General features: G+C 39.0%; 2 protein-coding genes across 47 annotated transcripts in view; one reads left to right on the top strand and one right to left on the bottom strand.

Annotated features, from left to right (window-relative positions):
• Nucleotides 1-24,461, bottom strand: part of MRPS18C (mitochondrial ribosomal protein S18C) — an 856,900-nt gene that overhangs the window by 631,893 nt on the left and 200,546 nt on the right. The window lies entirely within an intron of this gene.
• SEC31A (SEC31 homolog A, COPII coat complex component) overlaps nucleotides 1-24,461 on the top strand; it is an 80,606-nt gene that overhangs the window by 19,869 nt on the left and 36,276 nt on the right. For 20 of the 44 annotated variants that reach the window (XR_007725634.1, XM_050790069.1, XM_050790067.1 and 17 more), the window contains exons 7-18: nucleotides 54-196; nucleotides 1,679-1,778; nucleotides 9,847-10,008; nucleotides 10,205-10,357; nucleotides 12,491-12,727; nucleotides 13,680-13,754; nucleotides 14,473-14,511; nucleotides 15,318-15,395; nucleotides 19,227-19,302; nucleotides 19,868-20,046; nucleotides 21,995-22,121; nucleotides 23,261-23,406. Coding sequence is in view for 43 of the 44 variants with exons in the window: in XM_050790069.1 (XP_050646026.1) it covers nucleotides 54-196; nucleotides 1,679-1,778; nucleotides 9,847-10,008; nucleotides 10,205-10,357; nucleotides 12,491-12,727; nucleotides 13,680-13,754; nucleotides 14,473-14,511; nucleotides 15,318-15,395; nucleotides 19,227-19,302; nucleotides 19,868-20,046; nucleotides 21,995-22,121; nucleotides 23,261-23,406 (1,515 nt within the window). In the remaining variant the exon portion in view is untranslated. The remainder of the gene's footprint in view (nucleotides 1-53; nucleotides 197-1,678; nucleotides 1,779-9,846; nucleotides 10,009-10,204; nucleotides 10,358-12,490; nucleotides 12,728-13,679; nucleotides 13,755-14,472; nucleotides 14,512-15,317; nucleotides 15,396-19,226; nucleotides 19,303-19,867; nucleotides 20,047-21,994; nucleotides 22,122-23,260; nucleotides 23,407-24,461) is intronic. The other 24 variants (XM_050790113.1, XM_050790102.1, XM_050790098.1 and 21 more) reach the window with 2 other exon arrangements.

Here is a 24,461-nt window from a genome sequence, read left to right as displayed (position 1 = left end):
GGTTTTTCATAAAGTAATATGATTCATAAAATGTGAACCTTAACAATCTGCAGATGCATTGTTCTGGGTTGGCATGGCATCCTGATATTGCTACTCAGATGGTCCTTGCCTCCGAGGATGACCGGTTACCAGTGATCCAGATGTGGGATCTTCGATTTGCTTCCTCTCCACTTCGTGTCCTGGAAAACCATGCCAGGTATCATGCTGCTGTTCCAAAGAACTTGATTTGTTTATTTTCTAAACACGTTGGTGATGTTTTTGTGACCAGAAATATACCATAGGACATAGGAACTTTTTTTTTTTAGACGGAGTTTTGCTCTGTCACTAAGGCTGGAGTGCAGTGGCAAGATCTTGGTTCACTGCAACCTCTGCCTCCCAAATTCAAACGATTCTCCTGCCTGAGCCTCCTGAGTAGCTGAGATTACATGCATGCACCACTATACTCAGCTAATTTTTATAGTTTTAGTAGAGATGGGGTTTCACCATGTTGGCCAGGCTGGTCTCGAACTTCTGACCTCAAGTGATCCGCCCACCTTTGCCTCCCAAAGTGGTGGGATTACAGGCATGAGCCACCGTGCCTGGCTACCATAGGTACTTAATATTTATATCAGTTACCAGTCAATGCTAAAATTGGTTTTGTTATCCATTGTTTTGCATAAAGTCACAGTTTCTGAATTAAGTAAGGACTTACTGCAGTTAGATTTCATGCCCTTCCATAGGTAAAACATTTCACTGTACCTATCTAAGTTACGTACGTGTGTGTGTGTGTGTGTGTGTGTGTATGCATGTATAATCCCAATATAATTTTTATACAATTGGGATAATTTGTGCATATAGTTAGATAACTTTTTTCGTTAATCATGAATACTGTATAATGGTAAGAAGTTGATTTCCACAAAATGATAAGTATATTTTTTAGATGGGATCTTGCTGATTTGCCCAGGATAGAGCCACCATAGCTCACTGTAGCTGTGAGCCTCTGGGCTCAAGTAATCCTCCTGCCTCAGCTTCATGAGTATGCCTGGAACTACAGGCACACGCCACCATAACTGGCTAATTTTCAAATTTTTTGGTAGAGACAGAGTGTCGTTATATTGCCCAGGTTGGTCTTGAACTCCTGGCCCCAAACAATCCTCCTGCCTTGGCCTCCCAAAGTGTACAGAATAATTTTTATCTACATATTTTCTCATTGGAAGGTGGTCTGTAATTTATTGTGAAATAGTCTGTTGGGCATTTGTTTTCACTTTTTTGCTATCATACACTGCACTATATTGAACATCTATGACTTTGTAATGATCAGATAGCATATACGTTACTAAGTTGCCTCTGAAAATATTGCATTTATTTTATTTTTCTTTCTTTTTTGGTTTGTTTTTCTTTTTTTTATTTTATCTTATTTTTGAGATGGAGTCTCACTCACTCTGTTGCCCAGGCTGAAGTGCAGTGGCACGATCTCAGCTCACTGCAACCTCCACCTCCCAGGTTCAAGTGATTCTCCTGCCTCAGTCTCCTGAGTAGCTGGGATTACAGGTGTGAGCCAACGCGCCCGGCGTTGAAACTCTTGCATTTAATTGTATTTCTGTTAACAATGTGTGAATCTCCAAAGCCTAGGCAGAAATAATTGAGATTTGGTTTTCTTAAGATTAATTAATTTCCTTGTTCCTTATGTTTTTTATAGGGGGATTTTGGCAATTGCTTGGAGCATGGCGGATCCTGAATTGTTACTGAGCTGTGGAAAAGATGCTAAGATTCTCTGCTCCAATCCAAACACAGGAGAGGTATGGGGAGGAAATGTTTCTCAACCTTGTAGCCCTTGTAGTATGTTACTTCTGGCTACATAAGAAATTTTCTATGTGGATTCTTTAGTGGATTACTATGTGAAAAGTATGTGGAGGTGTGTCTGCAGTGTTTATTTGGCTGCAATTTTATCAGGAACATAATCTAAGCTCAGCTTTTTAACCAGAAAAATCAGTAATTGAAATAGTATATTTTAAACTAGTAATCATCCCCTTCTCATTTCCAATAATGTATTTATTACCTAGACTCAGAAATACTTTGATTTATTTCACATGTGGTTTATGGGAATCAGTATCTTCGATGTAGGATTGTTCAAGGTTTACATCTTCTGTCTGCTTTACCATTCCTGAGGATCATGTTTCACTTCTGGAAATTGGTAGATATAGTTTTCCAATCTCTCTTCTGAATGATAAAGCAAGAATATAAATTATAGCTTTTATATTTTTACCTTTTTTATGTGAAGGTAGATTATTGCTAGTGCTTATGTAGTTTGATAGAATGCTAATAAAAATAGTGTCTTTGGCCGGGCGCGGTGGCTCAAGCCTGTAATCCCAGTACTTTGGGAGGCCGAGGCGGGTGGATCACGAAGTCAGGAGATCGAGACCATCCTGGCTAACATGGTGAAACCCCGTCTCTACTAAAAATACAAAAAACTAGCCGGGTGTGGTGGCGGGCGCCTGTAGTCCCAGCTACTCGGAGGCTGAGGCAGGAGAATGGCGTAAACCCGGGAGGCGGAGCTTGCAGTGAGCCGAGATCACGCCACTGCACTCCAGCCTGGGTGACACAGCGAGACTCCGTCTCAAAAAAAAAAAAAAAAAAAAAAAAAAATAGTGTCTTTGATAAGTTTTCATCTATATTGTTAAAATTAAAACAAGCCCTTTAGTTATTTGGTTTCTGGTTTAAGAGTCGTGGATGTAACAATATAAAATATAGAATCATTAACATTAGGGGAGATGAGAAAAAAATTAATAAATTTTACTGCATATCATTTGTAGGATGAATAACAAAAATCTTAATTTTACACTGTGCCTTGCCAAGTAAATTCAAAATTCATGGAACTTACTATTCTGTCATCATTTTCTCTATTATATAATTTAATTAGATGAATTTTTGCCTATGATTAGTTGTGTGTGCTTGGACTTTGAAGGAAGAAACTTTTAGTACATGCTACAACTAAAAAATTGGATTTTGTTCAAATACAAATAAGGAATAGATAAATGATCTAAGTTTTATCAAACCGCATATCTTACCAAACAAAATAAATACCAAAGACACAAGCAGGCTAAATACCTTTTCAATTAATTCTATTTTTTAATAAAATTAAACATTTTAAATGTCACATGGGCCAGGTGTGGTGGCTCACACCTGTAATCTCAGCACTTTGGGAGGCCAAGGCTGGCTGGTGAAACCCCATCTCCATAACAAATACAAAAATTAGCTGGCTGTGGTGGCGCGTTCTGTAGTCCCAGCCACTCGGGAGGCTGAGGTGGGAGGATCGCTTGAGCCCAGGAGGTCAAGACTCCAGTGAGCTGTGATTGTGCCACTGCACTCCAGCCTAGTCATCAGTGTGAGACCCTGTCTCAAAAATAAAAAAAAGAAAAAGGAAAAAAAAAAGTCACATGAAACCAGAGTTAAGTTCATTTGACTTATCGTAAAGTCCTAAGGTGTTGCTTCTATGAATAGCAGTTAACCACCTTACTAACTTTGAGTTCACAACAGGCATTACATTGTAAAGCTTTCGTATAAGCCATTTTCTATTTATTTATTTTTTTATTACTATTACTATTTTTTTGTCAGAGTCTTGCTCTGTTTCCCAATGCAGTGGCACCATGACAGCTCACTGAAACCTTGACCTCCCAGGCTCAGTCAGTCCTCCCACAGCCTCCCAGATGGCAGGGACTACAGGCATGCACCACCATGCCTGGCCAATTTTGTGTTTGTTTTTGTAGAGATGGGGTTTCGCCATGTTCCCCATGCTGGTCTTGAACTCCTGGGCTCAAGCGGTCTGCCCACCTCAGCCTCCCAAAGTGCTAGGATTATAGGCGTGAACCACCACGCCCGGCCTCATATAGGTCATTTTCTATAGTTTTTTCTCTGTCATTTTCTTTCTAAAGGAAGCTGATAATGCCGAATTCTGTTAGGATTCTGCAGTGATAGGAAGGGTGTGTACAGTACATGTTTTCTCTCGTGATTAAAAGTCAAATTTCTTAGTGAATTCTTCCTTCTCAAGATTGATTTTAAAATTTGATCCTCAAGTAACCTAAATATGGTTGTTGTTTGGGTCTTACCAGACAAAAACAATTGGACAGGACATCACTAATCTTTTAGAGTTTAAAAAGTTGGCTCTAGGTCGGGTGCGGTGGCTCGCGCCTGTAATCCCAGCACTTTGGGAGACCAAGGTGGGCGGATCACTTGAGGTCAGCAGTTCAAGACAAGCCTGGCCAACGTGGTGAAACCCCGTGTCTGTTAAAAATAAAAAAGTTGGCCGGCATGATGGCGGGTGCCTGTAATCCCAGCTACTTGGGAGGCTGAGGCAGGAGAATTGCTTGAGCCCAGGAGGTGGAGGTTGCAGTGAGCTGAGGTCGCTGCCACTGCCCTCCAGCCTGGGCAACAGAGCGAGACCCTGTTGCAAAAAATAAAAAAGGTGACTCTAATAGAGTGTGCTGGTTTTTCAAATGCATCCACTATTTTGAACACAAGAACCTCAGTTTTTAAAATGTGTTTATTCAAATCCGATTGAAATTTTAAGTCACATTCCTGTTAATCAGAATAGGTCATCATAATGAATCATTCTTGTACTTTAAAAAATCTTAGTATTCTTTTTCCTGGCTACAGATACTTTCTACAAAAAACTGTTCAATTTAGCTATACTTGTTGACCACGTTCATTCAGGTGTTTTGGTTACGAAGTGGCCATACTGAAGGGGTGGCCTGCCCCTCCACACCTGTGGGCGTTTCCCGTTAGGTGGAACGAGAGACTTGAGAAAAGAAATGAGACACAGAGACAAAGTATAGAGAAAGAAAAAGTGGGCCCAGGGGACCGGCGCTCAGCATACAGAGGACCCATGCAGGCACCGGTCTCTGAGTTCCCTCAGTATTTATTAATCATTATCTTTACCATCTTAGAAAAAGGGAAGTGACAGGATAATAGGATCATGGTAGAGAGAAGGTCAGCAGTAAGACATATGAATAAAGATCTCTGTGACATGAATAAGTTTAAGGAAAAGTGCTGTGCCTTGATATGCATATGCAAACATCTCCATAAACTTTTTTAGTGCATAAAGAGCAGCATTGCCGCTAGCACGGCCCACTTTCCCCCCTAAGGCGGTTTTCTCCTTTCTCAGTAAACAGAACACACAATCGGGTTTTACACTGAGATGTTCCATTGCCCAGGGACGGGCAGGAGATAGATGCTTTTCTCTGTCTCAACTGCCGAGAGGCCTTCTTTCCTCTTATACTAGTCCTCCTCAGCACAGACCCTTCACGGGTGTCAGTCTGGGGGACGATCAGGTCTTTCCCTTCCCACGAGGCCATATTTCAGACTATCACATGGGGAGAAACCTTGGACAATACCTAGCTTTCCTAGGCAGAGGTCCCTGCGACCTTTGGCAGTGTACGTGTCCCTGGGTACTTGAGATTAAGAGAATGGTGATGACTTTTCACAAGCATACTGCCTTCAGGCACTTGTTTAACAAAGCACACCCTGCACAGCCCAAAATCCATTAAACCTTAAGTCACCACAGCACGTGTCTCTTGCAAGGACAAGGTTGGGGGTAGGGTCACAGATTAACAGCATCTCAAATACTGAACAAAATGGAGTCTCTTATGTCTGCTTCTTTCTATATAGACACAGTAACAGTCTGATCTCTTTCTTTTCCCCACATTTCCCCCTTTTCTTTTCAACAAAACCACCATTGTCATCATGGCTCGTTCTCGATGGTCGCTGTCTCTTTGGAACTGTTGGGTATACCGGCAGACTAACAGCAAACAGAACAGGCATAGAAGGATTCATACGAAATTTACAATAGTCATACTTCAGATGGTTTTAACCGAAGTGACAGGGTTAAGATTTGCAAGACCATCAGCACCTCCTGCAGTTGCCTCAGTTTCTGGTACCAACACAAGAGATCACATACTTCACAAAGTCATAAAATATCACAAAGCAAGTGGAGGCAGGATGAGATCACTGACCACAGGATGGCGTTAAAATTAAAATTAAAATTGCATTGTCATTGATAACATCTTACCAGGAAACAGGGTTTGAGACCAGACAACCTGTCTGACCAAACTTTATTAGGTGGGAATTTTCTCATCCTAATAAGCCTGGGAGTGCTACAGGAGACTAGGGCTTATTTCATCCCTTGGGCTTTAACCTTAAAAGACAGCACGCCTTGAGGGGGTCGTTTATAGGTCTACCCTCAGAGCGCACTCTTTTTCTCAGGGATGTTCCTTGCTGAGAAAAAGAATTCAGCGATATTTCTCCTATTTGCTTTTAAAAAGAGGAGAAATATGGCTCTGTTCCATCCGGCTCACCGGCGGCCAGTTCAAGGTTACCTCCCTTGTTCTCTGAACATCGCTGTTATCCTGTTCTTTTTTCAAGATGCCCAGATTTCCTATTGTTCAAACACACATGCTCTACAAACAATTTTTGCAGTTTACACAATCATCACAGGGTCCTGAGGTGACATACATCCTCCTCAGTTTACAAAGAAGATGATGGGATTAAGAGATTAAAGACAGACATAGGAAATTATAAAAGCATTAATTTGGGGAACTAATAAGTGTCCTTGAAATCTTCACATTTTATGTTTTTCTGCCGTGGCTTCAGCTGGTCCCTTCGTTCAGGGTCCCTGACTTCCTGCACATCTTTTCTTCTGATATCACCACCTTGTTCATCTTGCGAGTGAATGGTGCTCGATTGCGGTGTTTCCGTCTCCGTGGAGGCGCTTTTCTTTCCATCTCCGATGGGTTCATTGTAGAACTTCAAATGTTTAGTGGGTTTCCAAACAGGAAGCTGATTTTCTCCTGGTGAAACACAAGCAAAACCTCTTCCCTAGGTTATCACCTTCCCTATTTCCCATGTCTTATTTTTGTTATCTTTCCACCAAATCAGTTTTCCTTCATGTGGGCTGTTCTTTTTGCCAGTAAGATGTTGTTCAGCAGAAGTAGTAGTCTGATTTCTATAAATGTTTAAAAAATTTAAAGTATAGAGTGCTAGATTAAGTTGCATCTGAGGAGTGGTACACTCCTTACTGTCTCCCCCTTTTTTTTGTTTAATTAACTGAGTTTTGAGTGTTCTATTAGTTCTTTCAACTATGGCCTGCCCTTGGGAATTAGAAGGAATTCCTGTTGTGTGTGTAATTTTCCACTGATTTAAGAATTTTTGGACAGCTTTACTACAATATCCTGGTCCATTGTCAGTTTTAATTTTTTTTGGAACTCCCATTACAGCAAAACAAGATAATGAATGTTTTTTTAACATGGGAAGTACTTTCTCCTGTCTGGCAGGTTGCCCATATGAAATGTGAATAAGTATCAACTGTTACATGAACATATGATAATTTTCCAAATAAGGTACATGTGTAACATCCATTTGCCATAATGCATTAGGACACAGACCTCTGGGATTAACTCCTGCCTCTTGAGTGGGCAGGTATAGTACTTTACACTGGGTTGTTGTACAATATCTTTTGCCTGTTTCCGTGTGATATCAAATTTGTTTTTTAACCCTGCTGCATTTACATGAGTCAAACCATGAAGTTCTTGTGCTTTTATGAATGCAGAGGATACCAGTAAGTCAACTTGTTCATTTGCTTTAGTTAAAGGTCCTGGTAAATTAGTGTATGCTCGAATATGAGTAATATAAAATAGGAAATTCCTTTTTCTTACAGTTTGTTGTAATAAATTGAACAGCTGGTTTAACTGATCATCCATGCTGTATTTAATTAGAGCTGTCTCAGCATCCCTTGTAGCCTGTACTACATATGCAGAATCTGATACAATATTAACAGGTTGATTAAAATCTTGTAACACTTAATGACTGCAACCAACTCTGCCCTTTGAGCCGATTGATACTGAGTTTTGAGCAGCATCTTGAAGCCTTGCCAAAATCAGGGTAAGGCTCTTTAGAGCCTTGTCTTATTGTATTGAAGGAGGGGCAGGCGATTTCTGGGTCTTAGATTTTCTCCCAGGCCCTAAGGCAGATAGCCCTAATTTGCTCAATGGCCTCATTTTGCATTATTACTTGTTGACTAGCAGTGCTCCAATTTTGACCTGTTCCTAATAGTTGATCTACCTCTATGTTAATTGGAAGATTGGCAGTCCTATGTCTTCGGACCTGTTCTTGTGCCCCATCAATCCACCAACTCTTAAATTGTAAAAAATGAGAGGGTGAGAGTGATGATTTTGCCAGAATCTCCCAATCATAAGGAATGAGTCTATGTCCATGAGCAATGGAATCTAATAATGTTCTCACGTAAGGAGAGTTGGGTCCATACTGTTTTACTCCCTCTTTCATTCCTTTTAGCATTTTTATAGAAAAGGACTCATATCTGGCTTCAGCTACGAGAGGCTCTCCCTCTTGGGCCCCTGCTCCAGATGGTCTTGATTCTAAAATTACTGGGAATTGCCACACTTCAATATCTCCTTGTTTTCTTGCCTCATCAATAATTTTATGTAATGCACTACCCTGTCCACTAGGTGGTGCTGTAGGATTAAGTTTCATGGTGGGCGGCTGAGGCTATAGCGCCCTGCCCTGTGGCGCTGGAAACATTCCTGGCTGTCCGTACGGATTTTCTGGGGGCAGCCGATACTGAAGTTTGGCTGGCGGCCAGTATTGATTGGCTACTGGTGGCTGGGTCTTACTTTCTATCGGCTGATATTGTGGACACTGTATTTGGATTGGCATTGCCATGACAGAGACTCTATCTTTTTCTATTTGATCTTCTTTTGGAGTTTGTACTTGTTTAACCTGCATTTGAGGTTGTAAAGTTACAGGCATCTGAGCTGCTGTAAGAGGAGTTGGCCACTGTGGTTTAGACTCTGATGGCTCTGCTAGTTCTGGACCTTTTTCTTCTAACTTTAACATTTCAGGATATATCACCTCCTGTAATTGATTATCGTCAACATTTTGCATTGACCGAGCCATTACCGGAACTTTCTGTTCCTTTCCGGGATTCTATCCCTGCCTCTTTGACAATCTACTGCACAGCTTTCAGGGACATAAGAAACTGAAACGCTATCTTCTTCTGTTTGAAACGGTTCTAAAGCTACTTTAATAATGACCCAATCATTCTATACTGTGAGTGGGATGATTTTACCTTCCCTGCTTGCTTGTTTTAATTATTTGCCAATTTTTTCCCAGTCTTTTAGATCTAAAGTTCCCTGTTCCAGAAACCATGGGCAAAACTGTTCTATTGTTTGGAATAGCGTAATTAGATTTTTGGTAGAGACTTTAATTCCCCCTCTTTTTAAGAGAATTTTAATAAAGCTGTGATAAGAGGCATATTTACTTTTAGTTTGCCCCATTGTTACCCTAGGTTCTTCCGAGCGCACAAGCTTACCGCAAGGCTGACTGTAGACATACTCGGGAGTCTCTTGTCAACTTGTCCTCAATGACCACGCTCGAGCGTACCTTCACCTTAGAGAAAAGCACCCACGTTGGGCACCAGATGAAGGGGTGGCCTGGTGCTCCACACCTGTGGGCGTTTCTTGTGAGGTGGAATGAGAGACTTGAGAAAAGAAATGAGACAAAGTGACAAAGTATAGAGAAAGAAAAAGTGGGCCCAGGGGACCGGCACTCAGCATACAGAGGACCCACGCCGGCACCGGTCTCTGAGTTCCCTCAGTATTTATTGAGTCACTACAGCACATGTCTCTTGCAAGGACAAGGTTGGGAGTAGGGTCACAGATTAACAGCATCTCAAATACAGAACAAAATGGAGTCTCATGTCTACTTCTTTCTATATAGACACAGTGACAGTCTGATCTCTCTTTCTTTTCCCCACACCACCATTTTCTGAGTGTTGTTGTTTGTTTTTTGTTGGCCCAGGTGTTATATGAACTTCCCACCAACACACAGTGGTGCTTCGATATTCAGTGGTGTCCCCGAAATCCTGCTGTCTTATCAGCTGCTTCGTTTGATGGGCGTATCAGTGTTTATTCTATCATGGGAGGAAGCACAGACGGTTTAAGACAGAAACAAGTTGACAAGGTAATAGGAAGTGTTAAAGTTTTCTATTATAATGCCTGAAAAAAGTACATGTTGTGTAATATTTTGAAATGACTTCACTGATTAACATTGCTGGTTAATTGGACAATTGTGATCAAAAATTTTTTTGGATATGACTGGAAAAAAATGAAAGATAGTTTGCGTATGGTCAGATTCTCATGTTATTAATCTTTTTTAGCTTTCATCATCTTTTGGGAATCTTGATCCCTTCGGCACAGGACAGCCCCTTCCTCCATTACAAATTCCACAGCAGACTGCTCAGCATAGTATAGTGCTGCCTCTGAAGAAGCCGCCCAAGTGGATTCGAAGGCCTGTTGGTGCTTCTTTTTCAGTAGGTGGATTTTGTTTTTATGGTCCATAGTCACAAAGGACTTTTTATACCAAAGTGTTATTACAGGATCACTCTGATGGAAGAAGTCGGGGTTTAAGTTGGGATTTGAGATGTATTTGTGGGTATTTCATCATTCAAAATGATTTCTCTGAAAAACTGGAACCTACTCTTTTTTTTCCCTTTTTTAAAAACATGGTAAAATATACATAAAATTTATCATTTTATCCATTTTCAAATGTACAGTTCAATGGCATTAAGTACATTTACATTGTTGTTGTGTAGCCAACACTCTATGTTCCTCCCCCCACTTTTTTTTTTTTAATATTTTTTTATTTTAGAGTCTTGCTCTGTTGCCCAGGGTGGAGTGCACTGGCGCAATCTCGGCTCACTGCAACCTCCGCCTCCTGGGTTCAAGCAGTTCTCCTGCCTCAGCCTCCTGAGTAACTGGAATTACAGGTGCACGCCACCACACCTGGCTAATTTTTGTATTTTTAGTAGAGATGCGGTTTTACCATGTTGACTGGGGCTGGTCTCGAACTCCTGACCTCAGGTGATCCACCTGCCTCGGCCTCCCAAAGTGCTGGGATTACAGGCATGAGTCACTGTACCAGGCCCTCCTCCCTTTTTTTTAAATGTGTCTTCCTTCTCTCTCTCTCTCTCTCTCTCTCTCTCTGTCTCTCTAGCTCTTTCCCTCACTCCCTCCCTCCCTTCTTTTTTTCTTTTCTTTTCTCTTCTCTTCTCTTTTCTTTTCTTTTCACAGGGAGTGTCCTCCCTCCTCTTCATCCTTTTAGCTTTCTTTTTTAATTGTCAGCTTTTTTTATTGTAAAAAATACGTAATATAAAATTTACTATCTTAACCATTTTAAATATACACTACAACCATTTTTAAATATATACTACAGTAGTGTTAACTATATACATGTTGTTGTGCAACAGATCTCTAGAACTTTTTCATCTTGCAATACTGAAACTCTGTGCCCTTGAACAGCAGCTCCCCATTTCCTCTTTCCCTTGAATCCCTGGTAACCACATTCTACTTTGTTGCTAGGAGTTTTACTACTTTAAATTACTCATATAAATGGAATCATGCAGTACTTGTCTTTTTGTGGCTGGCTTATTTTACTTAGCTTAATGTCCTCAAGGTTTATTTGTGTTGTAGCATGACAGAATTTACTTCTTTTTATAGGCCAAATAATATTGCATTGTGTATATATACCACATTTTTTTTATCCTTTCATTTGATGGTCATTTTGGTTGCTTCCATCTTTTGGCTATTGTGAATAAATGCTGTGGTGAACATGGGTTTGTAATTATCGTTTTGGGATCCTGTTTTCAGTTTTTTGAGACATATACCCAGAAGTGGGATTGCTGGATCGTACGATGGTTCTATTTTTAAGTTTTTGAAGAACCTCTATACCGTTACCATTTTACATTCTCACTAATAGTGCACAAGGGTTCTAGTTTCTCCACATCCTCTCTAGCACTTTTTGTTTGTTTGTTTGTTTCTTTCTTCCTTTTACATTGCTGACACTTTGCCTAATTCTTTCACACCAGACTTCTAATAGCTTGATTGCATATTTGTTGCTTGTCTTTTTCCTCTCTAATCTTTACTACATATTCCAAGATTAATCTTCCTAAAATAGACCTTCGAATATGTTTTATGTCACTCATAAGTCTGTTCTTTGGATCTGCTTAATCTTCTCATCATCCTATCTGGTCTTCTGTATCTGGGTGGATCACTTGAGGTTTGGAGTTCAAGACCAGCCTGGCCAACATGGTGAAACCCTGTCTACTAAAAATACAAAAATTAGCCAGGCGTGTGGCCGGCACCTGTAATCCCAGCTACTCAGGAGGCTGAGGCAGGAGAATCACTTGAACCCAGGAGGCAGAGGTTGTAGTGAGCCAGCATCCCGCCTTTGCACTCCAGCCTGGGTGACTAAGAGTGAAACTCTGTCTCAAAAAAAAAAAAGTACATTTCATCTAGAACAGAAATTGAAGTGATGTCAGACTGTGGCGCATGAGAGGTGGTATCAACTAATTTCATCCAGATTATCTGTTTAGGCCACTTTATAAGCACTGTTTTTGGCCATATCCTCGGGTTAACACTGAGTTTGTTCATTCTCTCTTTTATAGTTTGGAGGCAAACTGGTTACATTTGAGAATGTTAGAATGCCTTCTCATCAGGGAGCTGAGCAGCAGCAGCAGCAGCACCATGTGTTCATTAGTCAGGTTGTAACAGAAAAGGAGTTCCTCAGCCGGTCAGACCAACTTCAGCAGGCTGTGCAGTCACAAGGATTTATCAATTATTGCCAAAAAAAAATTGATGCTTCTCAGACTGAATTTGAGAAAAATGTGTGGTCCTTTTTGAAGGTAAAGTTGCTATTTAAGGCTGTATTATTTCATTATCTGCAAATTTAACTGTTCCATTATATTCTAAATCTGTCTTCCTTTTAAAGAATTGAAAAAGTGTGATTTCAGCAATTCATCATGAAATTAAGAAGCCTTATAAAGAGCATACAACCTGTGTCCAGAGTTTTTCCTTCTCTACTTTGAAAAGTGTAATACGAAATACATTTTTAATAAGAAAACAAAAATAGATCTGTTTAGAGGAGAGAGACATAGTCAGCATACCTATTTTGAAGATTAGTACATAGAGTTTACTATAATGAAAACATAGAATATTTAATATCTATATTAGATCTAGTTAAGGAAAATGGAAAAAGGAAGAGGAATAGAGGAGAGAGGTTGGAGGCATTTTTCCTTTTACTTTAAGAGGAATTAGGATAGAGTAACAAATAGAATTTCCTTGTTGGTCATTTTGCCTGCACTGGAATGTCTATTTCTTTATACAGTACTGATTTTTCAAGTAAAGCAGTCTTGAATATGGTAGGTTAAAGTCTAAAATTAAATAATTTATATTTTGTAATAATTTTGGGAAAGAATATTAGGACATAGAATATTCCACATAGTTTGAGTTTTGTATCAATTTAACCTTTGAACATAAGTTTGTATTTTAAAAACTTACTGTTCAAAAGTAAACTTTATTCAACCAGGATAATTAATTACTAGTATATTTACTATTAAAAAATCACTTATTTTAAAAAAATGATTCGGGGCACATGTTCTCAGGACCTCCTGAGGCTGGGTCTCCAAACAAAAAAACCAAAAAACCCACTATTCTTTAGATTCGTTCTAACAATGAATCTTTAGAATGTAGACTTCAGATAATTTTAATAATTCTCTTTGGAATTTGATTCATTCTTATAAAAAGTTGGCCTTTAAATGTAGGTCTTTCTTTTAAGAATATGTCTTTTTTTAAAAGGTGAACTTTGAGGATGATTCTCGTGGAAAATACCTTGAACTTCTAGGATACAGGAAAGAAGATCTAGGAAAGAAGGTAAACTTTCGGGAAAGTTAGATGGCATGCTGTTTATGAATCACACTTTAAAAAAATAAAGTTTGACACAGATTATCTTAAATCACCCAATAAACATTTAATACTAATTTGTGTTTGGTTGCCAGCATTTTTTCTTTTTTCTTTTTTTATTCTCCATTATTACCCACAGTGGTTGCCAGAGTTTTGAATACATACTTGTATTAGCCTTTCATCATTCTTTGGAAATGACAAGAGTTTTCTGTAACATTGCAGGTTGTTGCATGTGTGATAGAGGTATACCGTGCACTGTAAGTGCATATTGAAGTTTAGTGCTCTTTTGATGTCCAGCAGAACTAAGATCACATCACAACCCCACTCCTTAGTGGCTGTGTCTTTGCTCACTCCTTTAGAGTTTTATATTTAACTTTATTCGTAGTCTAAACTTCTTGAGGCTGTAACTTTTTTAGGCTTGTAAGAGATTAATATATGAAAGTTATACTTGCATGCCTGATGGCAGAAAATGAGGAAATAGAATGATTGTCAGATTATTTCTAATCACTTCCATGTGAAAGAAGCTAGAACCGTGGAGAACCAGTTATAGCTTTTATTGTTTTTTTAAACATACTATTCCTATAAGAACTTTTGTGGATTTTCGCCAATGAGAAGCAAGAGGTGAACATTTGCTGGATGCTCTGAAATAGAATTCCATGTAGTAGGTGAGCTGTTATTTTTATTTCAGATTGCTTTGGCCTTGAACAAAGTGGATGGAGCCGATGTGGTAAGAAGGCCTTTAAAAATAGCTACCTTCTAAAACTTTGGCTAGGTCATAACAAAGAAGGAAATATCATTTAAGAAATTTGTGTTTTATGGTTCATAGTATAAAAATAAATGCTTATTCTAGATATTTTAATAAGTTAATAATTCTCATTTTAAAAATAGCATGAGCTTAGCTGGTGGAGCATTCCTTTCTCTTGACATACATATTTGAATTTTGTAAAGGAGGAAAAACAGAATTAATGACTACTCAAATACTTAAAGTTTTTTTTGTTGTTGTTGTTTGTTTGTTTTTTTGCCGGGGAAAAAAAAATTGATGGGAAAGTGGGCTGGGTGCGGTGGCTCACGCCTGTAATCCCAGCACTTTGGGAGGCCGAGGAGGGCAGATCACAAGGTCAGGAGTTCAAGACCAGCCTGACCAACATGGTGAAATCCTGTCTTTACTAAAAATACAAAAATTAGCCAGATGTTGTAGCACATGCCTGTAATCCCAGCTACTTGGGAGGCTGAGGCAGGAGAATTGCTTGAACCGGGAGGCGGAGGTTGCAGTGAGCCGGGATCGTGCCACTGACCTCCAGCCTGGGTGATAGAGTAAGACTGTCTCAAAAAAAAAGAATGGGAAAGTGTTAGCAGTAATAGTTCTTTACTTTTCCTCTAATGGTGATTCTCAAATAAATTTACTCACTGTTGCTTTTTATGATTAAACTAGCTCTGAATGTTGTTGGTTGGGTCTTTTGTCTTCCTGGTTCACTAACAGCCTTTTAATGCTACATTTTTCACCTTCCCCTGTAATTGTTTTGTGTACCAAAGGCTCTTAAAGACTCTGACCAAGTAGCACAGAGTGATGGGGAGGAGAGCCCTGCTGCTGAAGAGCAGCTCTTGGGAGAGGTACTTATTTTTTTTTTTTTCATATTATACTGGACAAATTTGTGATATTTGTGTATCTCACATTAAAATAAGAAAAATTTTCTTGACTACTTGTGGCAAAATTAAGTTGAAATAAATTGTTTTCTTTGAGATGTTTAGGATAGGAATCTATTTACCTATACTGATAAAAGTATCATCTCCAGACTCTTGTTCTCCAACCTTGTTTCTGGATTATATGGTTTAAAACTAACAGTTGATGTGAGATTAACATAATTTGGTCAGATGACTATCAGGATGTCAAACTGAAAAGAGATTTTATTCAGAAATCCTCATTGTGTTGCATGTAAAGTTAATGTCTTTTTTTGGCCTATAATTTTGGGCCAACTATCAGTGGCATAGGCCTCTGAATTAGTACTGAACATGGAGTTGAAGTAAAGGATATTTCACTAAACTTACTGTCATGATTTTCAATAAATGTGTCCTTAGTTGATAATTTTTGTAAATAATTAAGAAGAGTCCTTGAACACAGAGTTACATCATTAATTTTTCCTTTTAATTTTCTGGGTGTTTTTTTTTAACCACTAATGAACAAATCTATAATTTACTTTTCTTGCTTTCTAATTTTATATCATCTTGGAAAATTAATCAACAAGTTCTTCTCATCTCATCTTTGGCTTTTTCATTGTTCTTTGCAATATCTTGACTATGGAATGTTTTGTATAATTTTTTACTTAGTTATAAAAATAATTCAGTAAATTTAGTCTATTACAAGATGATTGCAAAAATCATTCTCCTTAGAAGTGGATCTCCTAGAGTTTATTAACAAGAGAATAAAGAATGTGGATAAAATCTTACTAAAAATTTGAACTAGGCCAGGCATGATGTTTGCTTATGCCTGTAATCCCAGCACTTTGGGAGGCCAAGGTGGGAGGATCACTTGAGGCTAGGAATTCAAGACTAGCCCGGACAACATAGTGAGACCCCATCTCTAAAAAAACAAAAAAAAATTAACCCAGCAGGATGGCACATGCCTGTAGTCCTACCTATTTGGGACGCTGAAGTAGGATCACTTGAACCAAGAGTTCATGGTTGGAGTGAGCTATGATCACACCATTGCATTCCACCCTGGGTGACAGAGCAAGACCTTGTCTGATTTTAAAAAGAAAAGAACTAATTTTGAGAATATTTAAACAGAATTGTAAGATACATAGAGAAATGTACTTTCATTTATGTACAGCTAGACTATGTATTATCAAATAGAGGGTCATTTGGGAATGCACTCATGAATAATAGGTAAGGAAAATATGCATTTAATGAAATAGTAGTCATCAATGTGTACTTTGGTTCTTTGAAAAAAATGTGTTTAAGGAGATAAAATCTTCCCCTTTGTCTTGATGAGCTATTTGTTTCATAGTAGCTTACACATTGAAGGCACTCATTACCTAATAAATTGTGCATTTTTTGACCTTATATCTAGTTCAGAAGTCCATAAATAAGGATAAATCATTTCTAGAAAGCAAATTGGAGAAATAGTGACTTAAAAAAAAGAAAAATGGCCGGGCGCGGTGGCTCATGCCTGTAATCCCAGCACTTTGGGAGGCCAGGGCAGGTAGATCACGAGGTCAAGAGATTGAGACCATCCTGGCTAACACGGTGAAACCCCATCTCTACTGAAAATACAAAAACTTAACCAGGCGTGGTGGCGGGTCCCTACTCGGGAGGCTGAGGCAGGACAATGTCGTGAACCCGGGAGGGAGGTGGAGCTTGCAGTGAGCTGAGAATGCACCACTGCACTCCAGCCTGGGTGACAGAGTGAGACTCTGTCTCAAAAAAAAAGTATTTTTATGCAAGTTTGTTAGTGAATGTAATTAGATCAGTGTGTCTGATTTATTCCTTAATGTGAATAACTTAAATTCTTAATTTCTTGGAGTTTTTAAATTCCAAATGCTTCTCTTTAGTTGGGGAAAGGGAATTAGGGTTATAGATATTCTCCTGTAATAGTCAACATTAATAATTAAGTGTATTTGCAGATGGTGCAGTGCTGTACTCTGCATTAAAATTACCCAGTTGTAAAGTGCCACTGACTTTGAATACTAGATATTTACATTCAGATGTGTAGATAATATAGCACGGAAGATAGATATTTCATCTCATGTAAGAAAGCTGTGTTTTTCTTTATAAATTTATCTCTAATCTCTGATATATTTTTGTCTTATTTTGAATTTTTATGCATGGGAGAGAAAGCGTTTAAAATTATTTGCCTGCAAAATGCTTCCATTATATTTTTTCTAAAGAAAGCATTGAGTTTATTTTTAATCAGTCTTGCAGGTAGTCTCAGAAATTATAACAGAACTGTGTTTATTTTTACCAGACTAGCCCACTGTTCCAGTTACGACTAATTTGAGTGAAAACGAAATGTATACTTGAATTTAAGTGTATTAATAAATAATATATTGCTTTTACGTTGTGGGTACCAAGTGATTTTTTATTCTTTTTTTTTTTTTATGATTCAGTTAAAACAAAAGCACCTTATAATCAAATGTAGTGGACAGGAATTCTTAGATGTGTAAAAGCAGGTTTGTTTTAAAATTTTAAAATAGTGTAGTTTAAAAATATATTTTCCAGCCTGGCATGGTGGCTCACGCCTGTAATCCCAGCACTTTGGGAGGCTGAGGAGGACAGATCACGAGTTCAGGAGATTGAGACCATCCTGGCTAACATGTTGAAACCCTGTCTCTACTAAAAATACAAAACTTAGCCGGGCATGGTGGCAGGCACCTATAGTCCCAGCTACTCAGGAGGCTGAGGCAGGAAAATGGCGTGAACCCAGGAGGCAGAGTTTGCAGTGAGCCGAGATCGCACCACTGCACTCCAGCCTGGGAGACAGAGCAAGACTCCCTCTCAAAAAATAAAATTAAATAAATAAAAATAAAAATATATTTTCCATATTTTGAGCCACTCATAGTTACCTAAGAAAACAAAGATTCTTCGGCTTCATTACTGAGATACCAGTAATGAATATGTACACGTTAGTTTGTTTAATAGTGTTTTTTTTTTTTTTTTTTTTTGAGGCGGAGTCTTGCTCTGTCGCCAGGCTGATGTGCAGTGGCACAATCTCAGCTCACTGCAACCTCCACCTCCTGGGTTCAAGTGATTCTCCTGCCTCAGCCTCCCGAGTAGCTGGGGCTACAGGTGCACACCACCACCACCATCACCAGCTAATTTTTGTGTTTTTAGTAGAGATGGGGTTTCACCATGTTGGCCAGGATGGTCTCAATCTCCTGACCTCGTGATCTGCCCTCCTCGGCCTCCCAAAGTACTGGGATTACAGGCATGAGCCGCTGCTCCTGGTCAATTTTTTTTATTTTAGTAGAGATGGGATTTCACCATGTTGGCCAGGATGGTCTTGATCTCCTGACCTTGTGATCTGCCTGCCTCAGCCTCCCAAAATGCTGGGATTACAAGCACGCGCCACCATGCCCGGCTAGTTTTGTATTTTTAGTAGATACGGGGTTTCACCATGTTGGGCATGGCTGGTCCCGAGCTTCTGACCTCAAGTGACCTGCCCGCCTTGGCCTCCTGAAGTGCTGAGATTACAGATGTGAGCCACTGTGCCCAGCCTGCTTAACCAGTATTCTTCATGACTTTGGATTTTATTTATGATTATATAATGGGAGGTAATATTTAGGGAAGTCATAGATCTTAGTGTAAATTTGGATCTGAGAACTTTTCTGGAATAACTTGGTATGTCATCTAGTCTGTAGATGAAAAATCATGTGTAAATTTTTTTTTGTCAGTAAATCATTCCACAGTTTTATTCTGGCTAAATTGTTGCTTTTTTCATCTCTTTAGCACATTAAAGAGGAAAAAGAAGAATCTGAATTTCTACCCTCATCTGGAGGAACATTTAATATCTCTGTCAGTGGGGGTAAGTACTTGTTGGTTTTGATTTCTAATTTTTTTTAACCATTGGAAAACAAATAGTTCCTGCATTTAAGTTAAAATGCTTCAAGTCAGGTGCCATGGTGCATGCCTGTAGTCCCAGCTACTTGGGAAGTTGAGGCAGGAGGATCGCTTGGGCCCAGGAGTTTGAGGCTATCCTGGACAATATAGTGAAACGCTATCTCAAAAAAAAAAAAAAGTTTTGTCACAGGTGGTACAGTGTGAGAAAGAACTCACTTTTCCTTTAGTACCGTATATGTAATCAGTGTCGTGGGAAGGCTGGTGTGTTCAGACACCTACGTGATCTTTGATACTCCAGTTAAAGCAGTCTGGAAAATGTATTATTTTATATTTATCTCAGCATATTTCTGTAGATCTTTTCCATAAATACCAATAGCTTGTGTTAGAAATTAATCCACTAGTAATCAGAAATTAGTGTTGTGGTCTCCATTCATGTATGTGTATAAAAATTGATAGATGTAGTACTTTGTTGTTGGTTTTGGTAACAAAAACTCAATATTTAACTTGGATGTATTATTTTCTTGTTGCAGACATTGATGGTTTAATTACTCAGGCTTTGCTAACAGGCAATTTTGAGAGTGCTGTTGACCTTTGTTTACATGATAACCGCATGGCCGATGCCATCATATTGGCCATAGCAGGTGGACAAGAACTCTTGGCTCGAACCCAGAAGAAATACTTCGCAAAATCCCAAAGCAAAATTACCAGGGTATGTTATTTTAAAAATAAGCAATAACGTATTTATCTTTCTAATTATAAAAACAATACACTGTTATTATAGATAACTGAAATGCAGAAAACAGCAAAGAATTTTAAAAACTCATTCATAATTCCTTGACCTGGAAATAGTTGTTGACAGTTTGGCATGATTATTCTAGTTTTGTTGTTTTGTTATATATTATTAATTTTAAAGATGGTGTCTTGCTCTGTCACCCAGGCTAGAGTCCGGTGGTGTGATCTTGACTCACTGCAGCCTCCACCTCCCAGGTTCAAGCAATTCTCCTGCCTCAGCCTCCCGAGTAGCTGGGATTACAGGCACCCGCCACCACGCCTAGCTAATTTTTGTATTTTTAGTAGAGACAGGGTTTCACCATGTTGGCCAGGCTGGTCTTGAACTCCTGACCTCATGATCTGCCTGCCTTGGCCTCCCAAAGTGCTGGGATTACAGGCGTAAGCCACTGTGCCTGGCCTTATTAAAATTTTTAATTGTGGCCGGGCGCGGTGGCTCATGCCTGTAATCCCAGCACTTTGGGAGGCCAAGGCAGGCAGATCATGAGGTCAGGAGTTCAAGACCAGCCTGGCCAACATGGTGAAACCCTGTCTCTACTAAAAATACAAAAATTAGCTAGGCTTGGTGGCGGGCGCCTGTAATCCAAGCTGCTAGGGAGGCTGAGGCAGGAGAATCACTTGAACCTGGGAGACAGAGGTTTCAGTGAGCCGAGATCACGCCATTGCACTCCAGCCCAGGCAACAGTGCAAGACTCTGTCTCAAAAAAAAAAAAAATTTTTTTTAATTGCTCTATAATATTTTATGGTAAGAAGATGTAATGTTTCCCTTATTTTGTTATGTTTAGGTAGTTTCCAGTATTTTCCAAATAGAAATAAACACCTTTGTTTATATAATGATAAACACCTTTGTTGTGCCTAAAGACTTGTACAAATTTCTGATTATTTAAATTGAACTGGAGTCATAGAAGAGGAATTTCTGGCACAGAGGGTCTAAATTTTTTTTTTAACTTTTATTTTAAGTTCAGAGGTACATGTGCAGGTTTGTTATCTAACAAACTTAAGAGTTAACTTGTGTCATGGGGGTTTGTTGTACAGATTATTTCATCACCCAGGTATTAAGCCTGGGACCCATTAATTATTTTTTCTGATTCTGTCTCTCCTCCCACCCTCCAATAGGCCCCAGTGTGTGTTGTTCCCGTCCATGTGTTCACATGTTCTCATTATTTAGCTCTTACTTATAAGTGAGAACATGCGGTATTTGGTTTTCTGTTCCTGTGTTAGTTTGCTAAGGATAATGGCCTCCAGCTCCATCCATGTCCCTGCAAAGGACATGATCTCGTTGTTTTTTGTGGCTACTTGATGTTATTTCTACATCATAAAAAAAGTAATTTTTATGGAAATTAGTTTTCATAAAAGTTGTACCAGTATTGAGTCCCATCAGCCTCATCTCATGTCACTCTCTCCTCTGTTATCTTTTAGCCACAGTGGCTACATTGTAGCTCCTCCCTCACTCATTGCATGTTCCTTTCTCACTGGAACTTTGCATCTGTTGTGCCCTTGGCCTAGAAGGCTTTTTCCTTTTTGATGAAGTTAATTCCTTCTTGTTCTTCAGATCGCGTTTCAAAAGTCTATATGCTTGGGCAGTTTTTCCTGATCCATCTGACCAGGTTACACCTTTCTATTAAAGGTTCTGATAGCATCTTACGTTTTTCCTTCTCAGCACTTTATGAAATATGTTGTCAGTTGTTTTTGTTGTTGCTGTTGTTTCTTGAGGAACAATAATACCATTATTATGTCATTTGATTCAAAAATATACTTCATTTTGCTACTACATTTGACATGAAATAGTTGACACGATTAATTAGCCAGAATTAATTTTTATTGCTATGTTAAAGACTTTTAGTTCTTCCTTTGTTTTCTTTCTCAAGCTCATCACTGCAGTGGTAATGAAGAACTGGAAAGAGATTGTTGAGTCTTGTGATCTTAAAAATTGGAGAGAGGCTTTAGCTGCTGTGTTGACTTATGCGAAGCCAGATGAATTTTCAGCCCTTTGTGGTAAGAGATGTGCTTTATATTTAACTGCATGTACATATGTGGCAGAGTATATTGTAAATAAACTTAAATGACAAATTTTATTAGAGACGTTTTAAAATCTGCGAATCACAAAAAAGGAAAAGAAGTTCTCATTTCAGTGCCTTTCTCAGATTTATTAAATACATCTTCATACCTACTCTTTTTTTTTTTTTTAATATTTTAGTGATTTTGGTTTCAGACAGACTAGAGTTGGAATCTTGCCTCTGCTACTTAGTAGCTGTATGATCTATGAAAAGTTACTTTCTAAGCCTCAGTTTATTCATCTGTAAAACAGACCATAAGTAGCTCTCACTTAATGTTAGCTATGGTAAAATTAATAATGATAATGTTAGAATAGAAATTACCATTATAGGCCATGACTAAACTGGTGGCTGAGGAATAAATATTTGCAAGAAAAGCTTAAGGCTACTAGTATAAAAACAAATAGCCGTTTGCTACCTTGAAAGAATTATAAGAATATAAAAATTACAAGATACTAACTGCTTTTTTTGGAGACGGAGTTTTGCTCTTGTTGTCCAGGCTGGAGTGCAATGGAGCGATCTTGGCTCACTGCAGCCTCCCCTGGGTTCAAGTGATTCTCCTGCCTCAACCTCCCAAGTAGCTGGGATTATAGGCACACACCACCATGCCTGGCTAATTTTGCATTTTTCGTAGAGACAGGGTTTCACCACGTTGGCCAGGCTGGTCTTGAACTCCTGACCTCTGCTGATCTGCCCGTCTCGGCCTGCTACCACGCCCAGCCATAACTGCATTTTTATAAGTAATTTATACTAGACTTAGCTACCATTGATAAATCTATTCCAAATATGCCTCTAGGGTTTTTTTCTTCAAATATTGTTACCATTTATTGTTTTTCTAATTTAATAAAAATTAGTTGTACAGTTAGATAATAGTTTTGTAAAATCATTTATTATATACAATTTTTCACTCCCATTCATTTAACAAATGAATATTTACTGAGCATTTAGAGTGATTTTGTTTATGCTATTCATTGGTTATGAAGCATAATCCATGCTTCTGAAAATATTATTTAACTGCTCACAACCTCATATACAGATTACCTTGGGTATAATCTTATTTTATTTTCCTCTTACTTATAGATCTTTTGGGAACCAGGCTTGAAAATGAAGGAGATAGCCTCCTGCAGACTCAAGCATGTCTCTGCTATATTTGTGCAGGGAATGTAGAGAAATTAGTTGCATGTTGGACTAAAGCTCAAGATGGAAGCCACCCTTTGTCTCTTCAGGTAGTATCTTTGAAACAAAAGACACTTCCTTTTTAGTGTTGTCTTTCACCCTACTTATCATCAAGTTGTAATCTGTAAGTTCATTTCTTCTGTACATTCAAGAACTTCTTTTGCTGTATAATTATATGCATTTATTACTATCTTTAAAGAAGCAAAGTTTGAGATGATAGGATAGGGAAATGGGGTTGCAGCTGTTATAAAATCATGGTTGTGATTTGGGAGTTTATTGGGGGAAATAGGTGGCAGGAGGATTGAAAACAGCTCTCAGGTTTACCTCTTTTTCTGTGTGCTCCTCTGTCTGCTTCCAGTGGCTCTGTCTGCCATGAGCAAAGAAAGAAGCAATGTGGGTAAAGGAATAGGAGGCATCCCCAATACCAATAGAGAATCTTTATGGGTAAGGGAAAATGAAAGTGAGAGGTAAATGGAATCCCATGTAACAGAGGTCCCCAACCCCTAGGCCATAAACCAGTACCAGTATGTGGCCTCTTAGGAACCTGGACTCACAGCAAGAGGTGAGTGGTGGGTGAGCAGGCATTATTGCCTGAGCTCTGCCTCCTTTCACATCATTGGTGGCATTAGATTCTCATGGGAGCACGAACTCTGATGTAGTCTGTGCATGCGAGGGATCTAGGTTGTATCCTCCTTATCAGAATCTAATACCTCATGGAACAGGCCAGGTGGAACAGTTTTATCCCGAAACCATCCCCCCTGCTGGCCTGTGGAAAAATTGTCTTCCACAAAACCGGTCCCTGGTGCCAAATAGGTTGGGGACCACTGCCATGTGACACCAATACACAAGCAAGAGAGGAAGTAGAAAATGTGGGGACTATTCTCAGGCACTAACTATATATTAGATATTTTTTTCTAAGCATTTAAATCAAAGAGTCTTTTTTTTGGGGGGTTTTTTTTTTTTTTTTTTGGTTTTTTTTTTTTTGAGACGGAGTCTTGCTCTGTCGCCCAGGCTGGAGTGCAGTAGCCGGATCTAGGCTCACTGCAAGCTCCACCTCCCGGGTTTACGCCATTCTCCTGCCTCAGCCTCCCGAGTAGCTGGAACT

The sequence above is a fragment of the Macaca thibetana genome, chromosome 5, assembly GCF_024542745.1.
Source record: "Macaca thibetana thibetana isolate TM-01 chromosome 5, ASM2454274v1, whole genome shotgun sequence".
Taxonomy (NCBI): domain Eukaryota; kingdom Metazoa; phylum Chordata; class Mammalia; order Primates; family Cercopithecidae; genus Macaca; species Macaca thibetana.
Note: the sequence above shows the minus strand (reverse complement) of the source record. Positions and strands in the feature narration are given on the sequence as shown.